The sequence below is a fragment of the Marmota flaviventris genome, chromosome 2 (assembly GCF_047511675.1).
Source record: "Marmota flaviventris isolate mMarFla1 chromosome 2, mMarFla1.hap1, whole genome shotgun sequence".
NCBI classification, from domain to species: domain Eukaryota; kingdom Metazoa; phylum Chordata; class Mammalia; order Rodentia; family Sciuridae; genus Marmota; species Marmota flaviventris.
Genome location: NC_092499.1, coordinates 103,406,244 through 103,431,474, shown reverse-complemented (window position 1 = coordinate 103,431,474; position 25,231 = coordinate 103,406,244). Strand labels below are relative to the sequence as shown.

The 25,231-nt window shown below is 33.8% G+C and overlaps 2 protein-coding genes across 3 annotated transcripts in view; one reads left to right on the top strand and one right to left on the bottom strand.

Annotated features, from left to right (window-relative positions):
- Mns1 (meiosis specific nuclear structural 1) overlaps nt 1–23,508 on the top strand; it is a 55,106-nt gene extending 31,598 nt beyond the window's left edge. The window contains exon 11 of one of the 2 annotated variants that reach the window (XM_027923787.2): nt 23,310–23,508. The gene's annotated coding sequence lies outside the window, so the exon portion shown is untranslated. Of the gene's footprint in view, nt 1–1,341; nt 3,573–23,309 lie in introns of those variants that run through there. The other variant, XM_071608294.1, reaches the window with a different exon arrangement.
- Tex9 (testis expressed 9) overlaps nt 5,042–25,231 on the bottom strand; it is a 42,543-nt gene continuing 22,353 nt past the window's right edge. The window contains exons 10-12 of the mRNA XM_027926049.2: nt 20,538–20,672; nt 5,791–5,925; nt 5,042–5,268 (exon numbers count right to left, since the gene is read on the bottom strand). Of these exons, the coding sequence (XP_027781850.1) occupies nt 5,191–5,268; nt 5,791–5,925; nt 20,538–20,672 (348 nt within the window). The 3' untranslated portion in view covers nt 5,042–5,190. The remainder of the gene's footprint in view (nt 5,269–5,790; nt 5,926–20,537; nt 20,673–25,231) is intronic.

Sequence of the window (25,231 nt, the reverse complement as noted above, 5' to 3'; positions counted from 1 at the left end):
TAGTAGTATCTTAATTTCAGGTATTACATTTAAGTCTTTGATCCATTTTGAATTAATTGTTGTATATATTGAGAGATAAGGGTCTGACATTCTTCTGTATGTGGATATCTGACTTTCCTAGTACCACTATTTTGAAGAGACCGTCCTCTCCCCATCATGTATTCTTGGCATCTTTGTTGAAAACCATTTGGTTGTAAATGCATTAATTTATTTGTGCTATTTTTTTTACCTTGGTCTATGTGTCTGTTTTTATGCCAGTACCATGCTGTTTTGGTTAATATAACTTTGTAATATGTTTTGAAATCAGGCATTATATGCCTCTGCCCCCCGCCCTTATGTTGGCTATTTGGGGTCTTTTGTATTTACACATGAATTTTAGGATTTTTTCCTATCTCTGTGAAGAATATAATAGGTGTTTTGAGGTGGACTTCATTGATATGTCTTTTTGGGTGGTATAAACATTTTAATAATATTTGTTCTTCTGTGAATATGGAACATCTTTCATTTGTATTTTTTTTCAATTTTTTTCATTCAATATTCTGTAGCTTTCAGAACAGATATCTTTCACCTCCTTTGTTAAATTTACCTTTTTTTCTTTGTTTTTGATAACTTTTGTAAAAAGGATTGCTTTTTTTTTCCAGATAACTTTGCTATTAGTGTATTGAAATGCTACTGATTTATCATGTTGACTGTTGTATCCAATAACTTTACTGAATTTATTTGATCTAACAGATATTTGGTATAGTCCTTAGGGTCTTTTATATATAAATCATTTGCAAATAAGGACAGTTTTTCCTTTTCAATTTAGATACCTTTTATTTCTTTCTCTTGCCTAATAAAATGCCCTAGCCTAGGACCTCCTCTGGTATTTTGAATAAAAGTAGCACAAATCAGTTTCCTTGTCTTTTTCCAGAGTTTAGAGGAAAAGCTCAACTTTTCCATTTGGTACTATGTTAGCTATTTTGTCATATGACTTTGATTGTGCTGAGGAACATTCCCTCTATACCTGGTTTCTTCAGCATTTTTATCATAAAGGGATATTGAATTTTATCAAGTGTTTTTTATGCATCTGTTGAAAGTTTTTATTCTTCATTCCACTAGGGTGATATGTTTATATGTTGAATCATTTTGCATTCCTGGAATGATTTCCACTTGATCATGGTGAATGATGTTTATGTACTATTCAATTTGATATTTTGTTGATTTTTACATGTGTGTTCATCAGAGATATGGCCTCTAATTTGTTTGGTTATGCCTTTTCTTATTTTGGTATCAGAGTGATGCTAGTCACTCGTGAGTTGAGTTTAGAAGAATTCCTTTTCTTTTCCTTTCTATTTTTAGGAACAGTGAGAAGAATTCCTATCCTTTAAATGATTGGTATGATTCAGCAGTGAAACCATCAGTGCTTTTCTTTGGAGACACTCATTATTGGTCTGTTAAGATTTTGTTTCTTCATAATTGCTTTAGTCAGCTTTTTCATCACTGTGACCAAAACACCTGACAAGAATAAGTAGAGGAAGAAAAGTTTATCTTGGTGGAATCCTCCATGATCCCCTTAATTCTAGCATCTTGCATTCCTGCAGAACCACACAGTTGATGCCAAGATCTCCTGCCATCTTGAGCAGTAGTCTCTAAGGACTGTGGTTGTAAGCAGCCTGAGTGGCTGAGCAAGGTGAAACTACTTCCTAGTCCCACCCCCACCCTGCAAGCAGGGTTCTCACAGGGTTTCTTCTCAAAAGAACTTTTGCATCCTTGAGCCTGACATGGTTGTCATCTTGTCAATTTCTGAGATGTCCTCAGAACATCAGTCTTTCCTGTTGTTTCTGAGTACTTACCAGTGTCTCTTTAATAACCACACCTTCCTTAGCCCCAGTTTTACTCACACTTCTCTGACCAAGTTTTTCAAATCTTTGCTTTCTGCTCCTAATTATCACAGTAAACTTGGTTAAAAGCTGCCAGTAATATCCATGCCACTGCCTGAATACTGTGCTGCCTTGAAATTTCCTCCATCAGATTAATTAGTCCATTATTTTAAATTCAGCCTCACAAAGACTCTTAGAACATGGGCAAAATGTAGACAACTTTTTTAGACTGTAGTTTAATTTCCAGTAGAATCGTTCTCTGAAACCTCATGAGCCCAATCTTTACTCTCCACTGTCCTGTGGGCATTCTAGTCTTATGAAACCCCACCAGATTCACCCATTAAGCTTTGCTTATAACACTTAAAGTTTTTCAGTTTGCATCTCCAAACTTTAGCAAATTCCACCTTCCAAGAACTAGCTCCAAATGCTTCCAAACCATGTGACCAGGTTAGTCACATCAATGACCCTACTTCTCAGTACCAATTTCTGTTTTAATCAGTATTTTTGGCTGCTATAACCAAAAGAGCTGACAAGAACAATTTGAGAAAAGGAAAATTTTATTTGGCTGATGGTTTCAGAGGTCTCAGTCCATAGATGGCTGGTTCCGTAGCTCTGGGCCCAAGAAGGGGTTGGACATCATGGCAGAGAGTATGGTGAAGGAAAGCAACTCAGAACATGGCAATTAGGAAGCAGAGAATTCTGCTCACCATGGACACAATATAAACCCCAAAGGCCCAGTGACCTGTCTCCTCCACCCAGTTGATCCATATCAGAGGATTAAGCCATTATTCCTCTCATAATCCAATTGTTTCATCTCTGAACAATGGGAACACCTCATATCTAAACCATAAATAACAATAATTCAATCATAGTAGGTTGTGTGCATCCAGAAATTTATTTCTTGTAACTTATCCAACTTGGTGTCATATAACTATTAGTCTCATGATCCTTTTTAATGTCTTTTTCATCTGATTTTGAATCTTTTATTCAACTTTAGTCTTGTTCAAGTTTAGATAACTGTAATCTTTTCCAAAACCAACCTTTTTTTTCCATTAATTTTTTGCACAGGTTGATTATCCATTATCTGAAATGCTTTGGACCAGAATATTTTCATATATAATATCTTGGAGGTGAAACTCTATCCTAAACATGAAATACATTTTATATTCCATATGCACATACCCTGAAGGCAATTTCTTACAGTATTTTTAGCATAATTATGTTTTAACTACAACCTGTCACATTAAGTGTTTTTCATTTGTGGCATTAGGTCAGACAAAATGTCTTGGATTTTGGAGGATTGATGATTTTGGATTTTTAGAGTAGGGATATCCAACCTGGCTCATTTTCCTAGTTCCAGTTTCCCTTATGTCTGATCTTTATTATTTCCTTTCTTGTACTAATTTTGAATTGAGCTTGTTTTTTCTAATTCCTTGAGGTGCAATTTTGGTGTTTTGAACTATTTCCTTTTGAAATACGCATTTATTGCTTTGAACTTCCCTTAGAAATGCTTTAGTTTTCATTTTTCCTCTCAAATTCAAAATTTACCTTTTCCTCACTGATTGCTGGTTATTCAGGAGCATATTGTTTAACTTCCGTGTATTTGTAAAGTTTCTGAAGTTCCTTCTGTTACCAATTTATAGTTTTATACCATTGTGGCTAAAAAAAGATACTTGATGTAATTTTATTAAAATTTGTTTTGTGGACTAATGTGATCTATCCTGAAGAACGTTTTAAGTGCACTTAAAAATATGTATTTTGTTCTTGGATGGAATTTTGTTTTTTAGAAGTGAAACATTCAATGTTTGATTTTTCTCTCAATTTATCCATTATTGAATGTGGGTCATTGAGGTCCTACACCATCTTTCCCTTCAGATCATTTAATAAAAACTGCTATATGTATTTAGGTGCATACATATTTGACAATTTCTTATTAATGCTCTTGATATTACATAATGACCTTTTAATATAGTTTGTGTCTAATGTGTACTTTGACATAACTATCCTAGTTCTCTCTGTATGAAATATGTTTTTGCCATCCCTTTACTTTGTGTACATCCTGAGTCTTACAGGAAGTGTACGGGTGGATTTTGTTATTTATCCATTTAGCTCCTCTTATTTGGAAAATTTAATCCATTAACATTCCAGATGATTATCATCAGCATTTACTACTACTGTTTTGTGATTCTGCTTTGTTGATCTTCCACTCTTAGGGCCTTTGTGGCTGAGTAATGTTCTCTAATTGTATGTGTTTTTTTTTTTGTTTTGTTTTGTTTTTTAAATTAATTTTTTATTTATATATGACAGCAGAATGCGTTACAATTTTTATTATACATATAAAGCACAATTTTTCTTTTTTCCCCCCCAGTGGTGGTGCAGGGGATTGAACCCAGGGCCTTATACATGCTAGGCAAGCACTCTACCAACTGAGCTATATCCCCAGCCTCTAAAGCACAATTTTTCATATCTCTGGTTGTATACAAAGAATATTCACACCAATTTTTGTTTTCATCCATGTAATAATGTCAATCACATTCCATTATCATAATTGTATGATTTGATTATTTTTAGTGTACTACAGGCTTTTGCTTTGTGATTATTAAAGAGACTTGCACATCTCATAAAACAGGTTATTATGTTAAACTGATAACTTTGATCACATAATCCACTTTATATATTTGATGTCAGATTACATCTTTGTGCCTATTTACATCTCAGGCTTAACAAATTAATACTTTTAATTTTGCCAGTAAACCTTCTTCATACTAAACATACATGATTTATATATTCCACCATTACAGTCCTCATTGGCTCTGGTGGTATTAGGAGCACTTATAGCAGGCCCACTTCAGTAAAACCCAACACTGGGCAGATGTCCCCTTGACTCCTAGTACCATTTAGGAATTCACAGTCCCTGCAAGACAGACAAGTCTGCTAGCCAGCACAGCAGCCTTAGATTATGTACAGACCTCATCAGTAGGCAGACAGACCTCAGTGCCTGTAGGTTTTGGGTGCCAAATATTTCACCTGTGGGAAGGATCACTGGAGAGTCCTATTCTACCATTTGCTCTATCTCCCAGGATGTAAAATATTTTTAAGTGCAGTTGTAAAATATCAAAAAAGTCATAAGAAAAAAATTAAAAATGGTCGTAAGAAATAGATTAAAAAATTCTTGCTGCTTTATTTTATACAATATTTCCTTTTTCATTAATAATTACATATGAGAAAGTTTTATAGCCCCACATCTAATTAGGAAATCTTTGAAGATTTTTGTGAAACTAAAAAGTTTTAACTTTTTAAGTTATAGAGACTAATTGAAGTAGATCATTCATGAATTGCCCCATTCAAGTGCCTTCATAAATTCTTCTTCAGTGAAAGAGAGCATCTTGGCAGCTTCAATGTGCATCTGTTTAAAAAGAAATCAATATTGTCTGACTTAATATTGAGTAGACCTTAGAACAAGGAAAAGTGTGTGGGTATCAAAATATAAGTTTGAGAAACATGCGTTCTAATAAGCAAAATATTTGAAAAGCCTTTCTTATCCCAACAGTAATACTGAACCAACCTACCATTAAAATTCAATATTGTAAAATACCTTAAAAAGGAAAGTGGGAGTTCTATGAACTCCTTTCTTCCCACTACATATTAAGAGCAAGGAACAACAGTGATTTGGAATTAAAGTTCTTTAAGGTTTGAAAAGGAAAATAGTCACCTAAATAGTTATTGTTATATGTAATTCTATATTTGGCAAATATTTGTACCAGCCCCATTTCCCATGTAACTAATTTACTTGCATGATATATTATACAAGCTTATGTATAATAGATTTTATTTAGATAAAAATTTGTCTAAGGATACCAAAATGTAACAAAGTAAAACTCTAATACAAAGGTCCAGATAATATCTATAATCCTTCATTGATACTCACCTTCTGCCTTTTTAAAACATCAATTAATTTTAATTGTTTCTTAAACCCTATTATTAATTCTCCTTTTTGTTTTTCTAGCTTCTTGTTTTCTGATTTTAACATTTCAATTTTTTTGTGTTCTTCATTTGCTATATCCTACAAAAGAAAAATTTCTAGTATGTAATCTTTTTATTTCTTTGAAGTAAATTCTTTTATTTTACATCAGTAATAAAAATTATTTTTAATTGAAATATACATGTACATAAAACTTTCTTTGTATTACCAAATTACTGGAATTTGATAGCTTTAAATCATGGTCAGGTCATATTATAAACTTGTACTGAATGAACTCTGGACAGTTAACAAATATTTGAACCCCAAAAATACATTTCAAGGCATAGATGAATAATCACTACTAAGCAAAATATGATCTTTAAAGGATATACTGGTTGAAGACCTCATTTACCTAGTTTTTCCTGAATGTACTTAACCAGTTCATGGGTTCACAGGGATAGACCTCAAACAAAAACAGTAGTCTTGTTGGACTAATAGTACTGCCAGGATGGTACAAATTTCTATGTGGAAATCCTTTAAAAAGCCCTTGAAATCTGCATACATACAGGGAACAGGTATAGTCTAAAAACTTAGAGAATTCATGCACTGCTCATAAGGGAGACTAGATCATAGTAAAATTGTCTTATACAATGCAAAATCTCTCTGTATTTGAAATACTGAAATGTTTACTCTTTCATATAATAATAAAATGATACCAAAAGGAAATCACTGATACTTTTAATTTTGCCAGTAAATCTTCTTCATACTAAACATTACATGATTTATATATTCCACCATTATAGTCCTCCTTGGCTGTGGTGGTATTGGGGGCACTAAGAGCAGACCCGCTGCAGATGTCCCAACACTGGGCAGATGTCCCATTTACTCCAGGCCAGTACACACACCCTAATGCCATTTAGGAACTCATGGTCCCTGCAAGACAGACAAGTCTGCTAGCCAAGGAAATCCAAATCTGTTTATGTAAACATATTTTAAAAAGGTAAAAAAAGAATACTAGAAAAAGTAAAGTGCAGTAAGTATAGGCTTCCCCACCACCACCACCACCACCACCATGGCACTGGGTATTGAAGCTAGGGGCATTCTACCACTGAGCATCCCAATTTCCCTTTTATTTTGAGACAGGAACTAAGTTGCAGAGGCTGGTTTTGAGTTTACAAGCCTTCTGTCTCAGCCTGAATTACTGGGATTACAGGCATGCACAGCCACACCCAGCTATACTTTTTCTTTAGGAAAAAAAAAAACACTCTAAAAGTGATATTAGCAAGGGCTGGGTTTGTGGCTCAGTGGTAGAGTACTTGCCTGACATGTGTGAGGCACTGGGTTCGATTTCCAGCACCATATATAAATAAATGAATAAAATAAAAGTCGATATCAACTACTAAAAAAAGAAAAAAAGTGATGTTAGAAAGATGGCAGATTAGGAAGCTCCAGGCCTAAGTAGTTTTGTGAGAACTCTAGAAGTCAATTAGGCAGCAATGAAGAAAATGCCTAATCAAGCAAAAGCCACATATAAGATGGGCAGACATCACATGGTGTTTGTTTGCCTTTTCCCCACATCCTCCCTGGTACAGCCAATTCCAATTTCCTTCTCTGGGATGGAAGGGAAAATAGACTAAGTCAAAACTGTTATAATAAATATTTATGCATCAAATATCAGAGTGCCTAAATGTATGAAGTAAACATGATAGGAGATTTAAAGAAAGAAACAACTCTACAATAATAGTAGAAAACACGAGTACCTTGCTTTGAATAATAGAAATAACCACTAGATAGAAAATGTGCACTTGAGAAAACTACCCATTGTTGGGAAGAGTTTATTCTTCTTTGGTCTAGTTGCTTTGTAGTAGTCAGGTCCCCTGTTTCCTTGTTTATTTTCTGACTACTACAAAGCAACTAGACCAAAGAAGAATAAACTCTTCCCAACAATGGGTAGTTTTCTCAAGTGCACATGGAACATTCTCTAGGATAGATTAATCATAGACCACAAAAAAAAGTCTTAATAAATTTTAAAATGCTGAATTATTGGAATGAAATTAGAAAAACTGGAAAATCCACAAATTAAGCAACACAATCCTGTATCCGTCAACTTTTCATCACTATGACCAAATACCTGAGATCAACAATTAATTTTGGCCCATGGTTTTTAGTCCATGGTCACCTGGTCCTGGTGCTTTGGGCATAGTACATAACAGCAGGAGGTACAGGGCAGAGGCAGCCTGTTCACCTCAGTGCATCCAGGAAGCAACAAGAAGAAAGGGCTAGAGTCCCAATATCCCCTTCAAGGGCATGCCCCAATGACCTAACTTCCTTCCATAGGCCCTGTCTCCTAAAGGTCCACTAATGCCCATAGATTCATGGGCCACCAACAAGTCTTCAACACATGAGCCTTTGGGGGACATTCAGGATCCAAACTTTATAGCACATTCAAACTACCAGTGGGTCAAAGAAGATATAACTATGGAAATTAGAAAATCAATACACCAAAATGTATAGGATAGAGTATAAACATTGCTAATACTAATAATGTAATGCTTATATTAAGAATGCAGAAGATCCCAAACCAACCTAACTTAATAATTAAGGAACCAGAAATACCTCAAAGCTAGCAGAAATGGAGAATAATAAACATGAGAGCAGAAATAAGAGAATAAAAAAAAATCAAATGAAACAGTTGGTGCTTTGGAAAGATTAACAAATTAATGAACCTTCAGGTAGACTGATGAAGAAAAGATAAAGAGGATTCAAATACCTAAAATCAGAAATGAAAGAGGGGGCAATACAACCAATTTTACAGAAATAGAAAGTATCATAAAAATACTATGAACAGTGTAGCCAACATTTGGATAGCCAAAATGAAATTAAAAATTCTAGAAACTCAGCCTACCAAAACTGAATAATATAAATTCTGAATAGACCTATAATTAGTAAGGATACTGAATAAGTATCAAAAACCTTCTGATAAATAAAAGTCCAGAACTGTCTGGCTTCACTTGTGAATTCTACCAAACATTTAGAGAAGAATTAACACCATCTATTATCCTTAAATACTTCCCTAGAATTGAATAGAACACTTCTGTATTCTACAGAAAACTATAAGCCAACATCCTTGATCAATTTTGATGTAAAAATCCTTTACAGAATAATAGCAAAGTAAAGTTAACAGCACATTAAAAAAATTATACATGGTGACCAAATAGAATTTATTGCTAGAATGCAAGGATAATTAAACATTCAAAAATCAATGTTAACATACCATATTAACAGAATGGAGAAACCCCACATTGTCATCTGAATTGATGCCAAAAAAGTATTTGACAAGATTCAAAAGCTGGTGATTAAAAAATTAAAAACCCGGAAAGAAGGAAACTATCTCTACATAACAGAAGGCTATATGTGAAAAGACCACATCTGATATCATACCCAATGGTGAAAAGCCCAAAAGCTATGATCAGGAACAAGAGAAAGGCACCAATTTATGTCCCTTCTGCTTTACATAGTACATAAGTTGTAACTTGACCAATTAGTACAGAAGAAGAAAGACATCCAAATTGGAAAGGAAGAAGTAACATTGCTGTTCATAAACAACATGTTCTTATATGTAGAAAACCATAAGGAAAAACTATCATAATAGAGGAATTCAGTAAAGTCAGAAATGAATTGTTTCTATATACTAACAATGAACATTCCAAAAAAGAAATTTAGAAAACAATTCCATTTAAAATACCATCAAAAAGAATAAAATACTAAGGAATAAACTTAAGAAAGAAGGTAAAAGACTTATATGCTGGAAGAAACTAAAGACAAATACATGGGAAGACATCATGTGTTTATGGATTGAAAGGCTTAATATATTGTTAAGATGTCAGTAGTAACTCAAAGAGATCTACAGATTAAATTCAGTTTTTATCAAAATCACAGTAGTGGTTTTTGTAGAAATAGAAAAATCTTTCTTTACATTCGTAGGACACCTCAAGGAACCCCAAATAGCCAAATTAATCTTGAAAGAGAACAAAGATAAAGGTCTCACGTTTCTTGATTTCAAATCTTACTACAAAGGTACAATATTAGAACAATGTGGTGCTGGCATCAAGACAGACATATGGATCAATAGAATAGAATAAATCTTAGAAACAAACCCTCACATATATGGTCAAGAGATTTAAAAAAAAAAAAAAAAAGAAGATGGGAAAAGATAGTCTCTTTAACAGAGTGGTGCTGGGGAACTGAATATGCACATGCAAAAGAATTCTTTCCTGATCTCATACTATGCAAAAATTAACTCAAGTGAATCAAAGACTTAAGAATAAGAGCTAATGCTATAAAACTCTTAGAAACCCAGGAGGAAAAGATCATAACATGAGATGTGGCAAGGATTTCTTGGCTATGTGACATTAAAAGTATAATAATACTTTCATTAAATTATTGTAATATATTTCTCTAAAGAATACATATGAAGGGCTAAAAAGCACAGTTCCGCATCTTTTAATTAATAATTAGGAAAATTAAAATCAAAACCACAATGAAATAAAGCCTCAAACCCATTAGGATGACTACTATTTAAAAAAAGAAAAAAAAAGTAGATGATAGGAGTATTGGCAAGGATCTGGGGAAATTTGTACACTCTAAGTGGGAATGTAAAATGATACAGCTGCTATCAAAAACAATAGCAGTTCCTAAAAAATTCAAAAATAATTTTCTCTGATCCTGTAATTCCACTTAAAAGAATTGAAAGCAGTTTCAGATATTTGTAGACCTTGTTCATAGCAGTACTATTGAAGACAACCAAAAAGTTGGACACAACCCAAGTATTCATTGACACATGAACACACAAAATGTGATATTATAAATATAATGGATTATTTTTGCACCTTAGAAAGCAATCAGATTCTGACACATGCTACATGGGTCAACTTTGAGTACCTACGTCAAATGAAGTCGATTAGTTACAGGAAGACAAATACTACTGTATGATTTCATTCATGTGAAGAAGAGTCAGAAAGCAGAATGGTGCTTGCCAAGGGCTGGGACGAGGGCAAGAGGGAACTACAGGATTTGTTTTTGCAAGATGCAGAGTTCTGGTTATTGGTTGCACAACGATATGAATATATATAACAATACCTCATTTTAAAATGTTTAAAAGGGTAATTTTCATTTGTAGTTTGCCACAATTTAAATGTTTAAATTTACTTAGTAGCAAAAAGGGAAGGATAGTGTAAAGAAAGTATACTGCTAAAAGGTTTACATTATTCATAAAATTCTATATTACCTGACAAGTTAAAGATGTATATAATGAATGCTAAAATGCACACACAGAAGTGGAGATGAGACAAAAAGGGAGATCATTTTTTTAAAGTTTGTTTTTAAAAGAACATAAGGAATAAAAACAAACAGCTAGTTAATAGATTTCATTCCAACCATATTAATAATCACATTAAATGCAAAGGTATAAGTACCCTAATTAAAAAGTTAGAGATTCTCAGATTTTAAAAACAAGCCAGGCATGGTGGTATGCCTATAATTCCAGCAGCTTGGGAGGCTGAGGTCCTAAGCAACTTAGCAAGACCCCATCTCAAAAAAAATTTTTAAAGGGCTGGGGATGTGGCTCAGTGGTTAAGCACCCCTGGGCTCAATCCCTGGTACAAAAAAACAAAATAAAACAAACAGAAAACAAAGCTCCATTATATGCTGTCTATAAGAAGAAACAAAGGAATTATAAGGATGGAAAAAATAAGATAATGCTAACAATTAACATAAAACCGGAGTTGCTTAAATATCAAATAAAATAAAATAATATCAGAACACAGTCTATTACCAGGAAATAAAAGTTATAATACTATAAGGGGTCGGTTCATCAGGAAGACATACAATCTGAATGTTAATATTCATAGTAATAGAGCATCATTGGAGTTTCAAAATATATGATGCAAATATTAATAAAACTGAAAGAAGAAACAGACATATTATATATATGTATATATACAAGTATACTTAGAATCAGTACCTCTCTTAATCCTTGATAGAAGAAGTACACAGAATATATGTAAAGATACAGAAAACTTGAATACCACCATTAAGTAACTTGACATATTTGACATTTATAGACTTTTCCACCCAACAAATGCAAAATGCATATTCTTTTCAAGGACATGTGGAATAGTTATCAATTTAAGCCATTAATTCTGAATCAAAAGTCTCCATGAATTTACAGTGATATAAATGAGACCATATATATTCTCTGTCCATGATATAATTAAATTAGAAATCAATAAGGATGGTTAAGGAAAGTCCCAAAACATTTAGAAATAAAATAGCAAACTTCTAAATAATTTATGAGTCAAAGGGGAAAATTAGAAAGTATTCAAAATAGGATGTGAATAATTTTAGTTTATGGGATGTAGGAATGCACAGAGGAAAATTTTTAGGATTAAATGCTTATATTAGAAAAGGTTTCATTTCAGCAGACTCCACTACTTTAAGAAATGAGAACAAATTTAACCCAAAATAAAGAGAAGGAAATAATAAAAAACATAAATCATAAAGAGACATAAAACAGATAAAAATCAATGAAATCAGAATTAGTAAGTCTTTAGGGAGACTGATAAGAAGCCAATTACCAATAAAAAAAGAATGAAGAAGCTGGGGGGGGGGTACAATCAAAAATAAGAATGTAAGAGGAATATTCAAAGGATAATAAGGAAAAATAGTATAAAAAAAACCTTCAAGCCAACAAATTTAACAACATAGGTAAAATGAACAGATTCCTTGCAAGATGGAAACACCAGGGCTGGGGATGTGGCTCAAGCGGTAGCGCGCTCGCCTGGCATGCATGTGACCCGGGTTCGATCCTCAGCACCACATACAAAGAAAGATGTTGTGTCTGCCGAGAACTAAAAAATAAATATTAAAAAAAATTCTCTCTCTCTCTCAAAATAAATAAATAAATATTATTAAAAAAAGATGGAAACACCAAAAACAAGAAAATACAATAGTCTCTATATAGAATGCTTCTTTAACTACTGAATAAATTGAATTTGAATTTTAAAATAGTTCCACAAGAAAATCGTAGGTCCATATGGCTTCACTTGTGAACTATACCAGACATTCAAAGAAAAACATAACTCTACAAAAGCTTTTTCAGAAAGTTAAGCTTTTCCAGAAAAACAAGTTGGAAATTAATTCCATGACATAACTTATATTCTATATACCAAAACAAAAACAATAATCTTTTACAAATAAACTATAGATGAGAAAGAATTTATAAGAAAAGTAAAACAAGGGCTGGAGGATGTAGCTGATTGGTCCAGTGTTGGCCTAACATGCAGGAGGCCCTGGGTTCAATCCCCAGCACCACAAATGCAATCACACACATACCAACTACAGACTTTAAGTATGTTCCCATATGTACATATATTAAAAAACAAAAAGGTCTCTAAAATTTTCACAATATTTTTTTGGTACCTGGGATTGAACTCAGAGGCACTTGACCGCTGAGCCACATCCCCAGCCCTATTTTGTATTTTATTTAGAGACAGGGTCTCACTGAGTTGCTTAGCACCTGCCTATGCTGAGCTGGCTTTGAACTCGCCATCTTTTGCCTCAGTCTCCCGAGCCACTGAGTTTACAGGCCTGCAGATTTTCACAAATTTAACCTAATATTATATAAAGGGGATAACGATACATCTCAAGTGAGGTTCATCCCAGGAATATGTTTGTCTTAATATTTAAGAATCAACCAATGTTATTCGTCACATTAATAGGCTAAAAGAAAAATATATTATTATCTCAAAAGATCAAGAAAAAGGAAACTGAAAAGAAATCCTGATTGCATTCCTGTTAAGATCTTCCAGGGAACTTTGGTCGGTTTTTCTATAGGCCATAAGTTAAAAATGTTTTTATTTTGCCAGGCACGGTGGCACAACAGCCAGCGGCTGGGAAGACTGAGGCAGGAGGATGTTGAGTTCAAAGCCAGCCTCAGCAAAAGTGAGGTGGGAAGCAACTCAGTGAGACCCTGTCTCTAAATAAAATACAAAATAGGTCTGGGGAAGTGGCAAAGTGGTTGAGTGCACACAAGTTCAATCCCCGGTACCCACCCCCACCCCTGAAAATTTTATTATTTTGAAAGGGTTAGATGAATTTAAAAAAGAAAGCCAGTGGAGAATACACAAAAAGGAACCATACATAGCCTACAAAACCTAAAATATTTACTAGTTAGCATTTTACATAGTCTGTACAGAAAATCCTAAGGCTTCTAGAATAAGTGAGTCTAGCATAATTGCAGACGAATACAATGTACTGAAGTTAAATAGTATTTTTCTATTCTAGTAACAAAGATAAATTTGAATTTTAAAAAGCATTTATAGTGACATCAAAAATATGAAATACTAAGTGATAAGTTGACAAAAAATACACAAGACCTACATATTAATATGTATAAAATATCGCTTAGAGGAATTGATGGCCTAAAATAAAGATATTCTCTATTTGTGATTTAAGACACAATATCATCAAATTTCCCAGAATTCATCTATGGATTAATGCAATGCTAATCAAAATTTCAACAGGAATTGTTGTGGAAACTGTTAAGGTAGTTCTAAAATTTATAAGAAAAGGACCCAGAATAACCAAGCAATTTATAAAAAGAAGAATAAAGTTGGAGGACTCACTGATATCAAGACTTATATAGCTCTAATCAAAACAATGATTAGCATAAAGGCAGGCATTCAGACCAATTAAATAAATATTCCAGAATAGATCCATACCTATCTGAGCAATAGATTTTCAACAAAAGTTTCAGGACAATTCAATGATGAAAGAATTATCTTTTCAACAAACAGTGCTGGAATAAATGCCAAAAAAAGCCAAAAAACAAAATAAAACAAAAAACCTTATGCCTTTTATCTTGCATCATAAAGAAAAATCCCAAATATAAAAGCTAAAAGATACTCAACTTCTATAAGAAAACAAATCTGTTACCTTAGGTTTAACAATATAACTTAGACATTCAACAGGAAAAAAAAGCGTATAAAAAATTATACATGAATGTTCATAGCAGTTTTTGTAAAATAGGCCAAAATTAGAAACAACCCACCTGTCCAACAGTTAATGGATGGACAAATACTGGTATATTTATACCATGGGTAAAAAAAGTTATTAAATTAACTATTGTCACAGGAAACAACATGGATGAATCTCAAAATAATTGTCCTGAATAAAAGAAGTTACATTGGAAAAAAAAATTTAAAAGAACATAAAATTCTAGAAAATGTAAAAACAAGTTACCTTGGAATGGAGGATTGTAAAGGGACACAAACTTTCAGGGGTGACAGAATGGGTGATTATTTCATAGGTATACAGTCAAAATTCAATACATTTTACACTAAATATGTACAGGTTTTTGTAAAATAATTATATTACAGTAGGTATATTAAAATAGAAATATTTAGTTAAAAGAGGCAAAAAATAGTTCTGGGACTTAGCTAAAACATAATTTTAAAGGAAACTACCATTAAATGCTTTAGAAAAGAAGAATTTAAAATCAATGATCTAAGCCTTCAACTTAAGAAGTTAGAAATAAAAGAACAAATTAAAACCAAAGCAAGTGGACAAAAGGATACAATAAAGAGAATTCAGTGAAATAGCAAACAAATTATAAAGAAAATAAAGGTAAAAGTTGAGTCTTTGGAAAGAGTAATTGGTAAATCATTAACAAGATGGATCAATAAAAAATAAAAACACAGGTCAATCTTATATTATGGTAAGTGAAAGAAGCCAATGAAATCAGACCAGTGCAGTCTCTGAGGGGCCTAGAAACAGAAACAAGGGCACTTTATGGGGAAATGTAAATATTCTATAAAGTGGCTGGTTATACAGATAAGTAGGAGTATTATGGTTTGGATGTGAGGTGTCCCCCAAAGGCTCACATGTGAAACAATGCAAGAAGATTCAGAGAAGAAATGATCGGGTTAGGAAAGCCTTAACCCGATCATTGAATTAATCATCTGATGGGATTAATTGAGCAGTAACTGAAGGCAGGTGGGATGTGGCTTCAGGGTATATATTTCTATCTGGTAAGTGGAGTCTCTGTGCTTCCTGGTCATCATGTAAGCTGTGTGCCTCCACCATACTCTTCCATCACGTTGTTCTGCCTCATCTTGATCCCCAAGGAGTGGAGCCGGCTGTCTATGGATTGAGACCTCTGAAACCATGAGCCCCTAAATAAACTTTTCCTCTCTACAGTTGGTCTGGTCAGTCACAGCAGTGAAAAAGCTACCAAAACAAGGAGCCCAAACTCAGTGAACTATACATGTGCAATCTGCATTTTATTGTATGTAAATTATCTCATTAAAAAATTCACTCAGCTCTGTCCTTCCAACTCTACTCTTTTGTGTCTTTGAAGAATTACACACATATATATTCACTATCTCCACTTCCTCACCTGCATTCATTTTTCATTTCCCATTAAATCTGTCTTCTTCCCTTATCACTCTACCAAAGTATTTCTCGGTGATCAATTGGTGTGGTTAAGTACTGAATACTATTGAGTACTGAATACTCCTTAGAAATACTGGACTATTTCAAGGCTCAGTCTGGCCCTTGCTTTTCTCTTTCTCTCACTTATTCTGTCTTCCTATTCAATGCAGACTTCTCTAAGTTTTAAAACATTTCCTCTTGGATTCCTCAGAATAACTTCAAACTTTAAGAAATATATTCTTAAACAACTAATAATTTTCTTCCCCAGAATTGTTCCAGTGTTTCTTATTTCAGTGAATAGTACTATCCTCCCTTAAGCTTTCCTTTCCCACAGACCATATCCAGTCTATCACTAAGCCCTATTGCATGGAACCCAGGGGCATTTAACCACTGAGCCACATCCCCAGCTCTTTTTATTTTGAGACAGGGTCTTGCTAACTTGCTTAGGGCCTCACTAATTTGCTGAGGCTGGCTTTGAACTTGTGATCATCCCACCTCAGCTCCTGAGGTGCTGGGATTACAGGCATGCACTACTGAGCCTTGCTCCTAAATGTATTTGAGAACTTAACCCCTCCCATTTCTACCACTATCACTTTAATCCAAACTACATCATCATTTCTCACACTTACTCTTAACCAATCTATCTGCATCCATTCTGGCCTGCTTGCCAGATTCTCTGCCCTACAAAGAATAACTGTATAGTAGTTTTGCTCTGCTCTTTGGATGAAATCTAAAATCCTTAACCCTGGCCTAAAGGATCTAGATGACGTTACCCTTTAAAGCTTCACTTTGTATCACTTCCCTTCACATCTAATTTGCCTTTCATTAACTTGTCCTCTTTTCTTGCCAGAGAACCATTTTTACTTAGTATTCCTTCTGTCCATAATTATCTCGCTGGACACTTAACTCCTATATATTATTCAGATCTTAGCTTACCCACAGAATTTCTCACAGTTGCCCCTTAATTTTGCTTGATGGGTTATCTAAACATCCAACTTCTCCACTAAAAGCTGCAAAACTTCAAAGAATATATTCAATTTTCATCTCCCTTCCATCTTTCAGCTTCTAATAAAGATCTGGCCAGTACAGTACTTATCAGGCCCCAATATTTCTAAATGAATTAATGAAGAATCAGAAATTCTCTCTTTTTAAATGAAGTAACATGGACTTTGGTGTCACATTATAAAAGGATTTCAAGTAATCATCAAATCAAATGTCCTGTTTTTAAGTGGAATTCCAGTTAAACCATTACTTTTATCATTCCTTCCTTCAGTGTGACTTTAGCAATGACCATTTGCTAGACCCTGAGGACATGATAGTGATTAAGACTAAGGTCCCTTCATTCATACAACATCTGGTTTAAATTCACTGACTTTTCATTTCAAAAGTTACTCTTACTTTAAAACCAAATTTGTTTCCTAATTTCTGTTAAGAATAAGTTTGTCATTATTTTTAAAAACAGATCTTTGATTTCTGATGACTACAAGGTAATCTTGTTCTGTTTTATGGAAACATTAATATTTCCCTGTTATATTTTTTAAACATATAGACCTGAATAATTTTAATTGACTATTTAACAATAATTATATGTTTAATCAAAATGAGAGGCAAAGTAAAAAGAATTAAATTGAAAGAAAAAACCTGCTCACACACACAAAAAAACATACAGATTAGACTCTAAGAGAATTACTATATAATCCTGAAACATCCCTCAAAGATAAATGTTAGGCAAAATAATTTTTAAAAAATCAAAGTATGGGCTGGAGCTGTAGCTTAGTGGCAGAGAGCTTGCCTAGCACTGGGTTCGATCCTCAGCACCACATAAAAATAAATAAAATAAAGGCATTCTGTCCATCTACAACTACAAAAAAATTTTTTTTTTAAATCAAAAGTATAAGACACATAGTTTTTTGGAATTCTGAAATAAGTTACATTTTAAAAATCTGGCCACAAGTGTCTACATTATAGTACATAGTAAGCAATATATTCACAAATATTATTCCATGAATTTAAATCAATCAACATTAATGCAGATCTGGGGTCAGAAGTTTATATGTTGAATGCATCCAAGTTGTTTTTATAGTGTTAATGGTTTTATAATGAGCTATTCACATAACAAGTCTTCATCACCTGAATTTTCAAGATGGCCAGATACAATGAGGAGAGCCATCTGCTGGAAACCAATTTTTCTTTCTACTTTTCTACTGTGTGCTAATATAAAGATCAAATCTGCAACCAGAATTGCAAATCCTGAATCACTCATGGTTACTCTTCCTTTTATTGTCTTCAAAATCCTTTTAAAATGCAAATTGGAAATATTCTAATATGCTAATTATTAAGTCCATAGTGATGACTTAATTTGCTCATCTGATAACTTCTATTAATAAATCTTAGTTATCATACCGTCATTAATGGCCCATGAACATGAAAATAGTTTGATCAAAATAGGATAAACAATCTCACAGATGATATTGTTAAAACTGTAGTCACTGTCATGTATTTGCCTCTGTTAAACATGTTGGAGGACTAATCAAGGCCAGTTCCAGTCTATTCCTATTGTTACTAATATAATCCAAAATGTATTATCTGCATATGAAATGAAGGTGGTTCCTAATTTCATCATATGTCATTGTTAAATTATTAAATATTGTTCTAAGGGAAGAGATTCCAATGGAGTATCAACTTTTGTCCTTTCAGGTTGACACAGAACAAAAAAATAATAGCCAGTAATTTTTTTTTGGGGGGGGATGCTGAAATGTGATTTTTAAGTTATTCTATTTCTTTTATTTTTTTTTATTGATTGTTCAAAACATTACAAAGCTCTTGACATATCATATTTCATACATTAGATTCAAGTGGGTTATGAACTCCCATTTTTACCCCAAATACAGATTGCAGAATCACATCGGTTACACATCCACATTTTTACATAATGCCATATTAGTAACTGTTGTATTCTGCTACCTTTCCTATCCTCTACTATCCCCCCCCATCTTCTCTCTCTACCCCATCTACTGTAATTCATTTCTCCTTGTTTTTTTCCCATTCCCCTCACAACCTCTTATATGTAATGTTGTGTAACAATGAGGGTCTCCTTCCATTTCCATGCAATTTCCCTTTTCTCTCCCTTTCCGTCCCACCTCATGTCTCTGTTTAATGTTAATCTTTTCCTCCTGCTCTTCCTCCCTGCTCTGTTCTTAGTTGCTCTCATTATATCAAAGAAGACATTTGGCATTTGTTTTTTAGGGATTGGCTAGCTTCACTTAGCATAATCTGCTCTAATGCCATCCATTTCCCTGCAAATTCCATGATTTTGTCATTTTTTAGTGCAGAGTAATACTCCATTGTGTATAAATGCCACATTTTTTTTTATCCATTCATCTATTGAAGGGCATCTGGGTTGGTTCCACAGTCTAGCTATTGTGAATTGTGCTGCTATGAACATCGATGTGGCAGTATCCCTGTAGTACGCTCTTTTAAGGTCTTCAGGGAATAGTCTGAGAAGGGCAATAGCTACAGAATGTACAGATGTCTTCATATACATCAGTACTTGAACCTTCATTAATTTAACAGCTAGTTAAGGCATTGAATGTTAATCCTATGTCAAGCATTGGCTAGATCTTGGAGATGGGATCTTTCTAATAGCTCCGTGATAGTAGTTATTGAACTATGGTTTCAGAACCAGCAGCAGTATCACCTGGGAACCTCTTTAAAGTTCCAAATTCTCAGGCCTCACCCTAGACCTACTGAGTCAGAAACTCCAAGGCTGAGGCCAAGCAATCTGTGTTTTAACAAACTCTTCAGGTGATCCTGATACATGCTCAAGATTGAGAGCTACTGCCAAGTTATTGAGAGCTACTGCCAAGTTAAACAGCCCCTTGCTTTCTATACTAGAAAATTGAGGCTCAGAAAAGAATATAACCAACATGAGATATGAAACACACATTTTTTCCCCACTCCTTATCCGGAGCTCAGAAAAGTGTCTGGCATATAATATGGGCACCCATAAAGATCTTTTGGATAAAGAAGTGAATGAATCCTCTAAAGAACTGTGGTATCATCCAATTAGGTAACAGCCCTAGCATATAATCCCAACTTGCTGAAAAAGAAAAATGTTGATTATAACATCAAGAATTGTAAGTCTAAAACTATTATTTTTGATGCTTGCATAAGAGGAAGTTACCAAAAGTGATCACTACCAAAACTATTTAATCTTTCCATACCTTGTTGTTTTGTCTTAATTTACTTAACTCCAGTTTATACTTTTCTGCTTCTTCTAGGGCTCTATTCAAGCGGACTTCTGTGGTGCTTTGGGTAGAGGCAGCCTGTTTTTGTAGTCGTCTTTTATTTTCTAATTCCTGCATAGTAAAAAAGATAATTTCCCTTTTTATTTTTTCCATTTCCCAAATTTCCCTGAAAATCCCTGCTGCCCCCCTCCACCTACCCCACTCCCACCCCCTCACAACCACAGCTAGTAGATGGGCACTAAGTATTAGAGTTCTCAGGGAATTCTTGCCTCAAACTGGTATTAGAAAAATATATCCTAAAAATGTAATTGTGAACTAAATTCTTACTTTGTTTGGAATTTTCTCCCTTTATTGACCTACAACATTATAACACAGTCCCTATTTTTTATAAGCAACCTTTTATAACTATAGTAGTTCTTTCAGAAGCCTCCCAAAAGGCCAATGTAAGACATACACTCTCACACAAACACTGTTTTTGTGTAGAACTGGCAAAATGTGTCATTTAAGAAAATTCGCCAAATGCAAAACATTCTGTATTAGTCCTACAGGAAAATCTCAATCTTGAGCAGAAACAATAATTTATGAATGATGGTTTTCCATGTCCTGGATTAGACTTATAGTTCTGCAAATAACCTAGGATATTCCATTGCATACAGTCAATAGGCCAACATGAAGAACATAAAGAAACATGAACATACTGGTAACTTCAAACTCCACCAGAACCTGGCCCCTATCAACAAGCCTCATCTCTCACAGATGTTACCTTCAGTAAAATCAGCAGTACTTGGATTACTCCCAAACAGCCATATGTTTCCTGCCTCTGATCCTGATCCCTTAACCTAGTCATTAAGACTCAGAGTTGTTCATTAGGACTTTCCCTCCTCCAGGAAGCCTCCTATCTCTAACCCTCACTATCCACCCAGGTTGCATTGGTTGCCTTTCCTTAGAGCCTCTAGGACTTCTTAATACACACTTATTACAGCACCTGCTACATGGCACAAAACTGTCCATTTGCTTTATTTCGTTCACTCCTTTATAAACTAGTTCCTTGAAGACAGAAACTGTCTTAATTTATTTCCAGCACTTCAGTGGCATATAAAAGGGACTAATGACATCTTTGAACTTATAAATACTTAACCCACTCTTTTTGTAGCCCCTTCAACATAAGGCCTAGTCTAAACCCTTACTGAAAGCAGAGACCCAATAAATACTGTAGAACTGAAATGATACAATAAAAACATAGTCTGTATTCTTTCATGATTTTTTTCTTCTGGATATATCGCTATATCATCTTTGAATACTGATCTCCTTGGCTTTGAGTAATTAAGGGGGAAAACAAAACAACACATGCTGTTTTTATGTAGGTTTCTAAACAAATCAAACTGTGTGTGGATACCATCTGCTGTCACAGTCTTCTTCACAGCTTTGTGGGTGGCAGCTACACTAAAAACTCATATGATTTATTTCATTGTTCACATGGAAAAGGCAAAGAAGTTCATTAGCTGCAAAGTCCACAGTTCTTGCTACCTAATTTCAGCCTTCTCTCACAGACCAGGGGAACCTCCTTCCTGCTGGTGACTTTGGAACCTACTTTGCAGAAAAATGAAAAACATCCTTTATTACATGATGTTTCCCCACCAATTCTTTAACCAATACTGTCCCCTTCTGGGGAGACGTGAAGAAGAAAAAGGATAAAGGACAGTCAGGAGAATAGTAAAGCAGGAAATAATTTTTTTTCTACATACATAAAGCCACTAAAGAAAGGAAAACGTAGTTGAAAACATTTCTGTGTTCAGTCATACTCTAGTATCATTTACTAAGTACAGACAAGATACTACTGGCATCCTAAAAATAGACAAAATTAATCTGTTACTCTCCAAAAAGCAGTTTATATACTGCTGAACAAAAGTTTTATTAAAAATCCCAAGTCTTGAATTTCATGTTTTAAAGAAAATAAAGCTAGATAGCTGGCTGGGGTTGTGGCTCAAAGGTAGAGCGCTTGCCTAGCATGCATGAGGCATTGGATTTGACCCTCAGCACCACATAAAAATAAATAGAGGTATTGTGTCCACCTATAACTAAAAAATAAATATTTTAAAAATCTAGATAGTATAAAGAAAATAAAATTTAGCTTTAAAACCCAATGCTAGGAGCTTCAAGAGGAAATAATTTACCACCCTCTCATAATTCTTATATCACTCATAAAAGACAGTGGGAACAAGAGAGAGGTGCATGTATCAGCCACAGCACAATGCAGTAAACGCTGGGAAAGTGACAAAAGTTCCACAGTAATTTAGGTGAGAAAAATCAGATAAGGATAAATAACTGATCGGATCAAGTTTCAGAAACAAATGACGAAGGTAGAATAAGAATAGACTTGGAATGAAAATCCTGGCAGCTGTGGAAGATGTAGCAATGATGTAGGGTGGGAGGAGATGTGAGATCTAAACAGGTTTTAAATAAATAGAGAGAGAGAGAGAGAGATCATATGGCTTGTTTGTATATTCATGAAAAAGAATCCAATAAATTTTAATTTTGCAAGACAAAGGCAGGATAATGGCAAGATGCAAAATCCTTGAGTAGGAGGGTATGGGATCCACATACAATTAAAGGATCAGCTTTAAACAGAAGAGGTAGTAATCCATTATAACAGGGAGTACAATATATGGGTATAGAAGCAAAGAGGCTGGTAGATTTCATGATAGGATGATGAAGTTAGTTATCTTTTGATTTTTATTTTCTTAATAGAGGGCAGAGTCATGAACTCAGAGGCTGGAAAGGGTGTTGGAAAGTTGAAGAAAGAAGACCAACCATTAATAACCATCTCTGAAAGGGGGAAAAATGTATTAGAAAATGCAGTATGCTTGAGATTTAAATAAATAAATTTAATGTAGGATTAATTAAAAATAAGACAAATCATCAATATCAAGAATGAAAGGGGTCATTATTGTAGGTCATATTATTATAAATTATATTATAAATAAAGGAATATTATAAACAAATTTGTCAATATGTTTTATTACTTAGATGAAATGGACAAGTTTCTTGAAAAATAAAGATTACCAAAGCTGATTCAAAAAGTAATATGAAGGTAGAATAGACATGTGCATTAAATAAATTGAACTGGTAACTACAATACTTCCAAAAAGAAAACTCCACATGGTTTTACCTACAAATTTTATCTTATGAATTATATCAAACACATAGGTCACTCTAACAAAACAGAGTCCAGAAATAGACCCACAAGTATATGCAGTCAATGCATTTTCTACACAGGTGACATGGTAACCAAAGGGGGACAAATTGAAAAAAAAATTAAACATTGACCTTAACCCTCATACCATAAAATTAATTTGAAAGATAGGACATTATGTAATTTTTATTTTACATTATACACACAAACGTGTGCACACACACTCAAAAATTGTAGGAGAAAATCCTCATGACCTTAAGGGTGGACAGAGCTTTCTGGAGAGAATTTTTTAAAAAATGAGAAAATAATGTATGAAATGCATCAAAATTTAAAACTGCTGTCTTTGGAAACATACTGTTAGGAAAATTCAAGTCAAGTCAGACTAGGACATTTTATTCACAATACATACACTTCTAACCAAGGGATTATATATAAAGAGGCATAAGGAACTCCTACAACCCAGTGTTTTTCAAACAGGAAAAATGGTTTCAACAGATACATAACAAGAAAAATATGAATAACCAATAAGCATATGAAAAGATGTTAAACATTAACAGAAAGGAAATAAAAAACTGCAAGGACAAACTACTTCACCTTTAGTAGAGCTAAAATTATTAAGACTGAAAATATCAAGTGTTGATGAGGAGACAGAGGAACTGAACTCTCATACTGTTAGTGGGAATGCAAAATTCAATTATCACTTTGGAAAACTATTTGACAGTTTCTTTAAAAATTTAATATGTAATTTCTATAAGACTCAGAACATTTATCCAACATTCTGATGCTGGATATGAATTCACAAAATATGAATCTACACAAAATACTTGCATATGGAAATCCAATGGCTTTATTTTTAATAAACTGGAAAAAAATTTTAATGCCCACATAAGCTAGTGAACATATAAACAAAATATGGCATATCTTCAAATAAATACTACTCAGCAATACAAAGAAATGAACCACAAAACATGTTATAATACTGATGTATTTAAAAAACATTAAGAACAAAAATAGCCAGATACAAAAACTGCATATTTATGATTCCATCTATATGAAATTTTAGAACAGAGAAAAAAAAATTATAGTGAAAGAATGCAGATCTTTGGTTGCCTGGGGCCCTGGTTAGAAATTGGAAGTTTCTAAGTTTCTATGGGGAAGTGGTACAAAGGACATTTGAAGGAGAGTGACAAATTTTCTCTATCTTGATTGTGATGGTTACAAGGATATGTTAATTCATCAAAACTCATTGACCAGGTGCACTGGCCCTTTCCTGGGAGGCTGAGGCAAAAGGATTACAAGTTTGGGGCCAGTCTCAACAACTTAGCAAGACTCTATCTCAAAAAATAAAAAGAACTGGGGATGTAGCTCACTGGTAAAGCGCCCCCTAGGTTCAATTCCCAGTGCAAAGAATAAAATAACTTCATTGAACTGTATTTTTTAAAGTCTTATTGTATTTAATTCATTCCCCAATAAAGTT